This window comes from Myripristis murdjan, chromosome 24 (assembly GCF_902150065.1).
Source record: "Myripristis murdjan chromosome 24, fMyrMur1.1, whole genome shotgun sequence".
NCBI lineage: Eukaryota > Metazoa > Chordata > Actinopteri > Holocentriformes > Holocentridae > Myripristis > Myripristis murdjan.
This window is the reverse complement of record NC_044003.1, coordinates 951241-963846: the sequence shown is the minus strand read 5'-3', so window position 1 is coordinate 963846 and position 12606 is coordinate 951241. Positions and strand designations below refer to the sequence as shown.

Here is a 12606-nt window from a genome sequence, read left to right as displayed (position 1 = left end):
TGCTACGAGGGCAGGAGGAGGAGGAGTGTGAATGTGAAGCGTCTAGACACAAAACCCTGCAAGTCCTGCTTCACATTCGTCTCTAAGTGATGAAGAAAACCACCGAAAAAAAACGAAAGCACCCCGTCTTTCACTCTGCATATCAGCTGGTCCAGTTCACCGATTTCACGAGATTCAAGATTCCTTTACTGTCACTTCACTGGAGAGTGGACACCCGGACAAAAATGGATAAATTATGTTCGGGTTCAGGTCAGGTTCCATCACATTGGACCGACCTGCTGTCTGTTCTGGGCAGCTTCCTCACTGCAGTTTACGTGATGACCCTGAAGGCAACACGTGGGCTGGTTCAGGCCGTAAATGAAAATCTGGGGCTCGGGTCGGGTTCGGACACAAATTCAAAAATAATTAATTATTAATTATATTCCAAGAAAATTCTGAGGTTAAAGTTGCAGAAAAAAAAAAACTTGAAAAAATAAAATTATGATGATTTTTTTTATGATTTGTCATTTTCTTTATCCATCCATCATTTTTATTTGTTTTGCACTCGAATTTCACTAAAATAACGCGACCGAACCCGAACATCGTTTCTTCATTTTTTTCCGCCGGGTCCTGGCAGCCTCAGGTCGGGCATCTACACTCGTGTGTGTGTGTGTGTGTGTGTGTGTGTGTGTGTGTGTGCATCCTAATACGACAGAAAAAAAAAGGAGTAACCACAGCCTCTGTCATCTTCCTCCTCCTCTTGCTGCTCTCAGCCTGCAACTACAGAGGCTGCTAGGAGAGCTGCTGTGTAGAGGCTGGTGTGTGTGTGTGAGCATGTGTGTGTGTGTGTGTGTGAGAGAGAGAGAGAGAGACGCAGAGAGAGGGCAGGTATAAGGGCACGCAGTTCCTTTTATATGCTTGTTAAAGGAGTGTGTAAAAGCATGGAAATGGTGTATGAGTGAGTGTGTGTGTGTGTGTGTGTGTGTGTGTGTGTGTGTGTGTGTGCTGATCCATACAGTAAAACAGCCGGCGGTGTTGCGTTTCAGCTGATACATTTATCACAAAAAAACTGGAGACAAACTGCAGCGCTGCATCGTTTCAAGGTGAAAGTGTGTTTTTGTGTGTGTGTGTGTGTGTGTGTGTGTGTGTGTGAGGGGGTGGGGGGTGTAGCAAGATGCTGACATTTACAGTTCATTACTGGCAATTGGGAGTGAGAAACTGGATCCATGTTGCTGCACTTTGTCTCTAAATGTCAGTGAACAGCAGAGAAAATGTGAATGTAAATGTGAATGTAAATGTGAATGTGAAAGTAAATGTGAATGTGAATGTAAATGTGAATGTGAAAGTAAATGTGAATGTGAATGTGAATGTAAACGTGAATGTGAATGTAAATGTGAACGTGAATGTGAATGTAAATGTGAACGTGAATGTGAAAGTAAATGTGAATGTGAATGTAAATGTGAATGTGAAAGTAAATGTGAATGTGAATGTAAACGTGAATGTGAATGTAAATGTGAACGTGAATGTGAATGTAAATGTGAACGTGAATGTGAAAGTAAATGTGAATGTGAATGTGAATGTGAATGTGAATGTGAATGTAAACGTGAATGTGAATGTAAATGTGAATGTGAAAGTAAATGTGAATGTGAATGTGAATGTAAACGTGAATGTGAATGTAAATGTGAACGTGAATGTGAATGTAAATGTGAACGTGAATGTGAAAGTAAATGTGAACGTGAATGTGAATGTAAATGTAAACGTGAATGTGAAAGTAAATGTGAATGTGAATGTGAATGTAAACGTGAATGTGAATGTGAATGTAAATGTGAATGTAAATGTAAATGTGAATGTGAATGTGAATGTAAACGTGAATGTGAATGTAAATGTGAATGTGAATGTAAATGTAAATGTGAATGTGAATGTGAATGTGAATGTGAATGTGAATGTAAATGTAAATGTGAATGTGAATGTGAATGTGAATGTGAATGTGAATGTGAATGTAAATGTGAATGTGAATGTGAATGTGAATGTGAACTGTTTGATGTTTTCCCACCCGCTCCTGTGCTCTTTAAAGGGACAGTACACTGAAATGTGTTGTTTTTTAATCTGAATATCTCCTTCGTCTCCGGCTGTGACGTTCTCTCGATCAGCTGATTCCTGCAGCGCTTTGTTTGTTTGTTTCTTTCTTTCTTTCTTTCTTTCTTTCTTTCTTTCTTCGCGTGAGGACCACAGCGATCCAATCAGATCACAGCTCAGGTTTTATTGCTCCCGCCCCCGTTTGATTGACAGCCTTCAGCAGCAGCTGCACAGTGAAGACAGAAGTCAGGAATAACGGCAAACATGAAAATCCAGGTTTCGAAATGGGGTTTATAATCTGTGTTGTTTTATTATGTTCCTTATATATTAACATGTTTAACTTTATTTATAATTTTTTAGCATCTATCTACTTATTATCATTATTATTATCACTGTTGTTGTTGTTGTTGTTGATTACATGTGGGCTTTTGCAGTGCGATGTTTTCACTGTCATGACGCAGCAGGTTTGAGTGGAGGTGAAGGTGAGAGGAGGAAGGGGAAGAGGAAAGACGAGAGGAAAAGATGAGAGAGAGACATGAAGGAGGAGGAGGAGGAGGAAGAGGAGGAAGAGGAAGATGGAAATGGAGAGAAAGAAACGGGGGTGAACCTGCACCAAAAAATCATCCTCATCCTCCTCATTCTCAGCGGCTGCAGCATGACTCAGCAGGACTCGACCCGACACAGTGAGCCATCAGGCTGCAGGGAGGAAAAAAACGCTGACTCATGTTGCCTGGAGGCCATGTGACTCCCTCTGGTTTTCGCTTCTTTTCAAATAAATATCTGTGACCGCGCCGCGACCCGGAGGGCGTCGCCATGGCTGCTCTGACCCTGCTGATGATGTCATGACGGCTGGGCTCCAGCAGGTGGCGCTGGCTGGCTGGATTAACAGAGCACTAAACTGACGAGTGTCACATCAAACCTGCGGGAACTTCAGTGGCGTTGCTCGTTCTTCAGTCAGTCGTATTATTAACGCTGGTCGTTATTCTGAAATCTCTTCCCTGCGACGGACCAATCAGATTTGAGCGTCTCGGCGCCATTTGAAATGTAAAGATAATCCCTGCAGGAGGCAGTTCTGTTTTTCTGTTAAAATAAAGAAAATTACAGCAGAATTCTCCCTTATAAATATTATTTTGTTCAAAGGGTGAAATAAAACTTTTCAGAATAACAGAAAGGGTTAATCCTGCTGATGTTCTTAAAGGTTCCTGAGTGAACCATGAGGGTTCCAGGCAGAACCACAGAGAACCTTCCTGAGCGCTGCGTTCTGCTACAGAACCAGTTCCCACTGCTACGAAACCTTTTTTAAAATAAAAACTTTTTTTTTTATTTTTTATTTTTTTCCTAATTATTCTGCTATCTCATTTTTCCTAATTTTTTAGTTTAATTTTTTGTATTTTAAATATATGATTATCTTAAATATAAATACAGTGTTCTTGTAATTTTTTAAAAAATTATTATTTTGGTTTTCAGGGTGACTCCACCTGTCATGTCATGTCTTCACTGTTACAAAACAACTTAGGTGAAAGTGTTAGGCCACGCCCATATGTCCAACCAGGCCACGCCCACGCCCACATGCTCAACCCACTAACCTACAGACTGACAGCCAGGCCACGCCCACCTGACCAGGCCACACCCACCTGCTCTGCCCAGGTTAGAGAGGGAAACAGCCCAGCAAACCCAACAAACTCACCTCATTTCCTCAAAAACAAAAATTACACACAAAATATTTGGAAAATTAGAAAAAAAATTCAGGTTATTATAAGAAACCTGTAGATCCTGTTTAGTAATCAAAATTTAAAAGTGTAAATTAAAGTCCAAGTCATGTGCTCGATGGTTTTCAAAGGGATAAACTCGCAGCGTCGTGCTGTTTTAATCTGATAATAATCAGCACCAGATTAAACAACAATAACAACAACAACAACAACAACAGCAGCAGCAGCAGCAGCAGCAGCAGCTCTCTGCTCCTCGTGGGAGTCCCAGCGAGAACCTCACAGGTTGTTTTGTTTTGTCTTCATGATGAAGAGCAAAGATTAAAGAGAAATTGATTTGGAAGCTGCAGCTTATGAGGCCCGTCAGAGAGCTGATTCAGCTCATTATTAATCACATTAACCCAATCATGACTCGGCACTTTAGCGGAGGCTGGAGGAGAAGCGCTGAGTCAGACGCTGCAGAGAGCGGCGGGGTAAAGACGCGACCCCAAACAGAGAGAGGACCAAACCTTCAGACGGGACGAGGACACAAAGTGAAGCCAAACTCAAACGGGTCCACCCTGTGAACCCTTCAGTCACCTGACCTCATAACGAAAAGCCACAAAATCACCACAAAGTGTGTTTAAAAAAAGCTGGAAAATGACCAGAAAATACTAAAAAAAAAAAAAAAAAAACTAGAAAATTAAGAAAAAAATTACAAGACAATTCATGTAAAAAAATCACTAGAATTTTAGCAACAAATTAGTGAAAAAAAAAAAGAATACCAAAAAATTTGTTTTAAAAATACCCCAAAATTAGCTTAAAATGAAATAACGAAATAATAATAATAATAAATAAATAAAAACATAAATAAAAATCAATAAATCAGAGGGGCTCCCGGGGCTCGGGGGGTTCCAGGCTGTCCCGCTGTGCCTGGGCTCGGGTTGGGCCGGGCCGACGTCCGGACGCCCGCCGGGCTCCTCCCAGCCGCCACGCGACACGTGTCCACAAACAGCCTGCAAACAGCCAGCAGAGAAACAGCCACAGCACAGGTGACGCAGCAATACTCACAGTTCCTTCCAGTCCATTATCTGGTCCACGTTCTCCGGTGGAAAGCAGCGGAACCCGGTCCTGACGTGTTCTCGTCCTTATTCATCCTTCAGAAACGCTTCTTTAAGTTTTTAAAATTTTATTTTTTATTCCATGACTCGAACACGTGCAGTGGCTTGGAGAAGGAACAAAAAAAAAGTGTCGTTTTGTGCGGGGGGGGTTCCTTCTGCCTGCTCTCATCGAGGTTCCTGCTCATTCAGGGGCTGGACGGCGGCGGCGGTGGGGAAACCTCGCCACGTGGCGCTGGAACACCTCCTGCTGAGGAAGTTTCTTTTTTTTTTTCAGGGAAAGGGAACCCGGCGTGAAACTGCAGCGCTGAAGCTTCATCCGGAGGAGCGGCGGAGGTGGATCGTCCTGCACGGGGATCCCTGGAGACGGGTTTGTTTTCTCGAAGAGGTTTGAGGTCCGCTCCTCTCCGTCCGACACGACCTCCTTTAGCCTTCAGGCGTCACGTCCAGACGCTCGTCCTGAAGAATCCTCCAAGTTCTCAACCCAAAGGAATTTTCCAAAAGCTCATCGGTTGTTCTCGGTTCAGGTCCGGAGACGTGGTTCCTGCACGTCGAGCGCCCGTCCCCTCCGGTCTGTGGGGCGTCCGGCCGGAGAGCGGAGGGATCCCTCAGGTGTCCGATGACTTTTCCGAAGACGTTCCTCGGTCCACAAACTCTTGTCTCGTCGGCGTCTCGGCGTCCGGTGCTTCCTGAGTGAAGCTCCGTCCGTCCCTCGGCGTCCCGCCCGCCTCCCGAGGGGCCTCCAGAGCTCCTCAGTCCAAACCAGCTCCCGTCCCACCAGGCGTCCACGCGGCGCTTCACTCCTTTAATTATCCGCTAAACAACCCATCAATCAGCTGATCGATCAGTCCCTCGTCCGTATCCTGATCCCTCGCTTCCCGCCCGCTCCCACACTTCCTCCCCTCACTTCTTCCTCTTCTTCCTCGGCGCCACAAGTCGCTGTGAAGGTGCGTTCTGCTCCCTCGCTCCGTCCCGTCACTCCTCTCCTGTGTTCGCTCCGTCCCTCCGCCTCTCCTCTCATTCCTACGCCTCTCTCCGTCCCCTCGCCCCGCTCACCTTTACGCCTCTACCTCTCTCGCCCGGTCTCTCTCCTCCTCTCCTCGGTTCTCTCTTCCCCTTCCTTCCCACCTTCTCTTTGCCTTTGTATTCTCCTTCTCCTTCTTTTCTCTCTCCCTCTCTCTCCCTCTCTCCCTCTCTCTCTCTCCCTCTCTCTCAGTCTGTGCTGACTCCTGCAGTAAGGCACAGCTCGCTCACTCGCTCGCTCTCGCTCTCTCTCCTCCCTCGTCCCTCCTCCTCCAACTCCAGGAGCGAGAAAGGGATGGAGGGACAGAGAAAAAAATAAATAAAATGAAAAGGAGGAACGGGTGAATTCCTCCTCCTTCCTCCGGTTGTTGCCGGGAAACGCTGGCGACGCTCCAGCCTTCCCTCCCTCCGTCCGTCCGTCTGCCTCGCACGCTCGCTCGCCCTCTCTCTCTCTCTCTCGCTCACCTTCCCTCACACCCCATCCCTCCCTCCTCGCTCGCCCTCTCTCTCTCTCTCTCCCTCCAAAGCCCCGCCCCCCTGTTGTGTCGGTACACAGCTGCCGTGAAAACTGCTGTTGATCGCCCCGTTTGCTCTCCACCTCTCTCTCTCTCTTACAGACACGCTATCACACACACACACACACACACATTCTTGTCTCCTCCTCTCTCTCTGTCTCTCACTGACACACACACACACTCACACACACACACACACACACTCTTCACATGCTACATGAATACTTCATGAGATGAGACGCCCCCTCTTCTCCCTCTGCTGCTGGACTTCAAAGACACTCGGCTTAGTGTGTGTGTGTGTGTGTGTGTGTGTGTGTGTGTGTGTGTGTGTGTGTGTGTGTGTGTGTGTGTGTGTGTTGTAACCTTGTTTGCGAGCCTCCATCCTCCACAGGACTGATCTGAAACAACAGGTTCAGCCCGGGAGAAAATGGAAGTCAGACTGCAGGTAAATGCAGGATCTTCATAATAAAGGCATCAAAATATTTTTCAGCAGCACAAAAAATAAAATTGTTACAAAGAGCAAAAGAAAAAAGAAAAAAGAAAAAAGAAATGACAACAAACACCAGCAGAAATGCTCTTCCTAAGCTCTTCCTGTCATCGTACTACAGACCTTGATCGATTTGAAATAAATAAATAATTGAATTAACCACTGAACCCGTAGGTGGTGTTTTATTTTGAAAGTTTAAATTTAATATTTAAATATATATTCTGAGATTCGATATTTTTTTCTTGTAAATTTGCCTTGTTGACCTCAGAGAATATCTGAGTTTTTTTTTTCTCATAAATTTGTGAGTTTAATCTCGGAAAGGGATTTTTTTTGGTCCAATATCACCACCAGCACCTGCAGGTCCGACTCGTTAATCTGAGCTGTCATCCATCCGTCTAATCCCAGATGACCTTTAATCCCACATGAGCCAAACACAGATTTATACACATTCCTATTTAATATTTAATCACGGCAACATGAGACTTTTTGAACATGAAAACACCAACAAACAAACTGGATCAGCTCCCAGAAAAACTCTGGTTCTTCAAGGGTTCCTCAAAACGCTCTGTGGTTCTACAGAGAACCACCAGCAGCTGAAGAACCTCTGTATTTAGGGGCCTGGTTCTTCACTTGATGCGGTTCTTTAAAGGTTCTTCATGTTAATTGGAGTTATTTGGTAACAATTCTTCTCCTTGTGGATTAATGTGCAGATTATTTCCTCAGTGAATGGATTAATGTCTCGCTCTATAAACCATCAGAGAACATTTTTAATAGCTCGTCTGGAACCCAGTGAAGGAACGAGGAACGTGGACGGTGATGATGTTGGCCCCCATAGGAACCGTTTTGTCCAACTGGACGTCGCTGTAGAAAATGACCTCTAGTGACCTCTAGGAGAATCACAGCCTCATCAGACTTTACACACACAAACTGGAGGAGGATTCAAACAAACGAAAATCACAAGAAATCATAAAATCAAATCGGTATCGTCATGGTCGCAGCTCTACAGAAAGCACACCGCGGTGCCACGGCATTAGGGTCGGGGTTCAGACGCCTCTCACCTGCACGCAGACCGTCCACAACCTGGACAGGTGAGGAGCAAACGACAGGAGGGGACCCAGAAATCAACAAGAATTTAACGGCTCACAAGTGACAAGACGACGACCAGGCTTGGCCTTTCAAAGCTTTTAAATCAAATTCAAAAAAAAAAAAAAAATCAACATTATGGATTCCTTATTCCACCAGCACCTTCAGCCCCTGCAACATCTGTAAGTGCTATTTCCTCCACAAAGGCATCACACCACATCACGCCATGCCACGCCCACGTCATGCCATGCCACGCCCATGTCACGCCATGCCACGCCCACATCACGCCATGTCACGCCCACATCACGCCATGTCACGCCCACGTCACGCCACATGAGTTCACCAGAGAAACCGAACCACAAACAACAAACATCTGTTTACCAGCTTTACTTCTTTTTTTTCCTCTCCAGCAGCTCACAGGTTTGGATGTGATGTCATGTACGTGTGGCAGGCCTGGCGATTGTTATGTTCTCTAAATATAGAACAAAAAACCAACAGCTGATCATCACGCCGCTCACACTTTGACTTCATTTCTTTCAAATGTGAAGCGACTCGGGGGGAAACGTCCAGCGGCTGCTTGTTGAAAGCTTTTTCTCACAGTGTTGAAGGAAATCAAGTGAATTTTCTCAGTTTTCATAGTGATAAATATATATATTTTTTATCTTCTTTGGAGAAAAACAAGATCAGAGCACTAAAGATGATTTTTTTTTCTTTTTTCCTGCAGTGAAGGTTATGTTTTGCTGGGTTTTGTTGGATCAGGAATCTCCTCGGCGGTTTCCGAGTGTCGTAATAAATTAGCCTGAGATGTCGCCCTCCCCGCGTGCTCATTAGCTCAGACAGCCGTTAGCTTGTCACCAGCTTTCCCGCCGGCCTCCATGCCGGCTGCTAATTATCCCGCCGCAGATCGCCCGTCCCCTCGCCGTCCCCTCGCCTCCCGCTGCTGCTGCTGTCGCCGTGACGACGGCTGACGGCTGACTGGAGTCCTCAGGAGTCCATTAGGTAGAGAACCGCCTCAGATCCCTGTGTGACTTAGTGGGAAGAGCGAGGCAGGGTTGGGGGTTCAGTTCCCTGTGATGCTCAGTTTGTAGCGCTGAGATCTGTGGAAGGTCGACGAACACAGTCGAGGGTTTGACTGAGACACTCTGTGAGTGAGGGGTTCAAATCCCGTTGACATTCGATTTGATGCTGTGATTGGCTGTTTGATTTAATTATTTGATCTTTGGACGATTTCAAGAAGATCTTTCAGCCAGGGGTTCACATTCTGGTACGTTTTTGATACAGCAGAAAAGCATAGTTGCTGAGGAATTTACTTGATTTTTAAAATTTTTAATTCATTAAAACATAATTATGATCTTTTTTAGTTTGAACAGTAATGGAGCTACAGCTGACCATCTTGTGGGAGGTCTTCTGAACAGCAGAACAGCAGATTAAACACTGCAGTTATTTTAAATGATAATAATAATAATAATAATAATAATTGAGATCTTTTTATTGTAAATCTTCACAGTACACAAACCACAAAAAAACTACACTGGCCCACCCCCAGCCCACCTCCCAGACCTGAAACACTAAATGACAGTCAGGCATTTGGCATCCCTCCTTAGAAGTAGAACCACAGTAAAAAAAAAAAAAAAAAAAAAAAAAAAAAAAAAAGTTTGTGCACATTTTACTGTCTGCTGTCATTTTTCCTACAAATGTCAGGAAAGGCGGCCAGACTGCATAAAACCTGAGAACAGAACTGACCTGTGGAGAGAGAGCGTCATCGTCTCGGGCTGAAAATATTCCATCATCTCTTTGATCCAGTGAGAACTCACAGGAGGGAGAAGGTCCGTCCTCCTCCGCCCGGCCGGCGGCGTGCAGCCGGCCAGCGGGTCGCACTTATAATTGGAGGCACAGCCTGTAGAGGGGGCTGGATCACCTGACTCCTCTGGTGTTTTAGAGAGACTGTCAGAAACAGAAGTTACATCGTCGTGAACATGCAGGTGCTTGTTTGCATCGACCACATGGAGGATCCAGCTCGCAGCCTAACCTTTGACCTGTGAGGACGCTGGACTGTCTCAAATTGGACGACACCACGCCGCTGACAGAAAGGATGAGTAAATCCTTTGGTCAATTTTCTGCCAAATTGCATCTGAAATTTGCTCATTTAAGTCCTGCCGCGCTGAGAGTCTGCAGCGTGTGTGTTGCTGCTGGTTTTGGTCCAGTTCCACCTGTTGGCACAGCGGGGTGTCGTCGGCGTACGTGAGTTGTCGTGTTTGCAGTTTCCCCGCTGGTGGAACCTGCTCTTGTGTAGCCGCTGAGAGGTACCGCTGTTTCTTCATCCATCCTGTTTCTTTTGTCCATCTGTATATTTCATATTCATTACCATCTGTATATTTCACATCTCATATCTCTTTTTCTTAGGTTAGCCCTTATTGTATATTTTTAGTTTTTAGCCTTTATAGTCTTTATTGTATATATTTAGCTTTTATTCTATTTTATTTAACTTTATTATATGTTTCTACTGTTGCTGCTGGAACACCAGAATTTCCCTGGCTGGGATTAATAAAGTATATCTATTTATCTATCTATCTATCTATCTATCTATCTATCCACCGCTTCCTCGCCATCGCTATATAATTCCCAGGGAAACTAAAGTGCCTTGTTTTTGTGGTTTAATTTGATGTTTGGAGGATCTGAACACAGACGAGCCTCTTCAGTGTCTCAGCGGGTTCAGCAAGCCACGACCACCGGCAGAGACCGTCAGAAAGTAAAGCTCAGTTTACACACAGTTATTATAGTTTCGTATTTTTCATTAGTTTTTATTTTAATTTCAGTCTCCAGTCCATCTGTAGTTTGTATTTTTTTTTTTTTTTAGTTAATAATCTGAACAAACTGTAAATGATTTAAAGCAGATTGACCGAGGCTCATGTGGAGGGAATTTCATTAATCTAGATGGAAGGAAAAGAAAGTGTGAATCAGAAGTTCACAGTCCCTAGAAGACAAGATATTTCTGATATTTGCGATGTTTCTTAGTTGGAGAAAACACGACTGGACGAGCAACATCGGAATCAGAAAGACTTTATTGATCCCCAAGGGGAAACTGGCTCCGCTGCAGGTGCTCAAATTCTCAAGAGAAGAATTTTAAATAGAAAAACATTATAATAATATAATAATTCGTATTCTTGAAATATTTTAGTGTGTATTTAAGGTATAGTAAGACACATGTATGGGGTCATTTTAAGGAAAACAGATTGTGAATTTCGAAAAATTCGTTTACCCAGGGGATGCTGCGCTGCCTCAGGTGCTGCAGGTGTGAACTCTGCTTTGTCATGCTGGGGTGAAGTTAGGGGCTCAATTCCCTGAGTAGCTCACGAGCAAGGTGCTAGGTTAAGTACCTTGGCAAAAGAATCATCCCTGAGCCAGAAGCTGAGACAGACACCAAACAGAAGTTTTATTGCGACCCGCGGTGCTCAGGCGCTCAGGTCTTCAGGCGCTCAGGTGTTCAGGTGCTCAGGTGTTCAGGTGTTCAGGCGCTCAGGTGCTCAGGTGTTCAGGCGCTCAGGTGTTCAGGCGCTCAGGTGTTCAGGTGTTCAGGTGCTCAGGTGTTCAGGTGTTCAGGTGCTCGGGTGCTCAGGTGTTCAGGTGCTCAGGCGCTCAGGCGCTCAGGTGTTCAGGTGTTCAGGTACTGCGGGAAGCGGCAGGTGCTGTGGGAAGTGCCAGGTGCTGTCGGCGGCGCAGGCGGCCCCCGTTGGCTCTCGCTCTTAACTTTCCTGCTCGAGGCTTTCATGTGGAGAGATATTTTCATGACTTGGTGGAGGCGTTCATGCTCGGAGCGAGGGAAGCGTGCGCGTCGCTCTGCTGCCTTCACAGAAGCCTCTGGATTTCTATTAGTGATTCAGCCGCAGAGCCAAAGTGTCACAGCAGGGTTGAGGGTTCAATTCCCAGCGGGACCTGCCTGCTAAAAATACATGCAGTCATTGTAAAGCTGCTTCCCAGCTGGTGTGTGTGTGTGTTCATGATGCGCTCTGTCAGATCACACCGTGCTGTGTTCCTCTGCGCACACACACACACACACACACACACACACACACACACACACTGTTATCAGCCTCATCCTCCACAGCTTGTTGTTGTTGTTGTTGTTGTAACTCACTGGGACGTGTTTTAACTCGTGAAGCTGAAGTTCCCACATCAGAGGACGATCCAGGATTATCAATCAATGACCAATCGATCAATAACCCTCCACTCGTTTCCAATGCAGTTTCAGTCCGGCCGTGTTGAAACGAGGTAGACTGAGGCCGATCAGCCACAAGGATCCACACACATCACACTTGAGACCAGGAGGACTTTTATTTTGAAAGGTTTTATTACACCCCCACCATTTTTTATGGTATTATTATTTTTTATGGCAATTATCTTGTCATTTAATTTTAAATGTACATATATATAGTAATTCTAAATTTAATTCTAAATTCATGTCCATTTTTATTTTGAAAGGTTTTATTATGTCCTTTAAACAAAATTCAAATCACTGTATTTCTTCTTATATATTTTTTACAATATTTTATAGTAATTATCTTGTCATTTAATTTTGAATATACATACATACATAGATAGTAATTCTAAATTTAATTCTAAACTTTTTTCATGTAATTAAA

General features: G+C 44.7%; 1 protein-coding gene across 1 annotated transcript in view; it reads right to left on the bottom strand.

The window, feature by feature from the left end:
- The window catches only part of kif26aa (kinesin family member 26Aa), a 32817-nt gene extending 27989 nt beyond the window's left edge, over positions 1–4828 (bottom strand). The window contains exon 1 of the mRNA XM_030046528.1: positions 4812–4828. Within this exon, the coding sequence (XP_029902388.1) occupies positions 4812–4828 (17 nt within the window). The remainder of the gene's footprint in view (positions 1–4811) is intronic.
- Positions 4829–12606: the final 7778 nt, after the last annotated feature.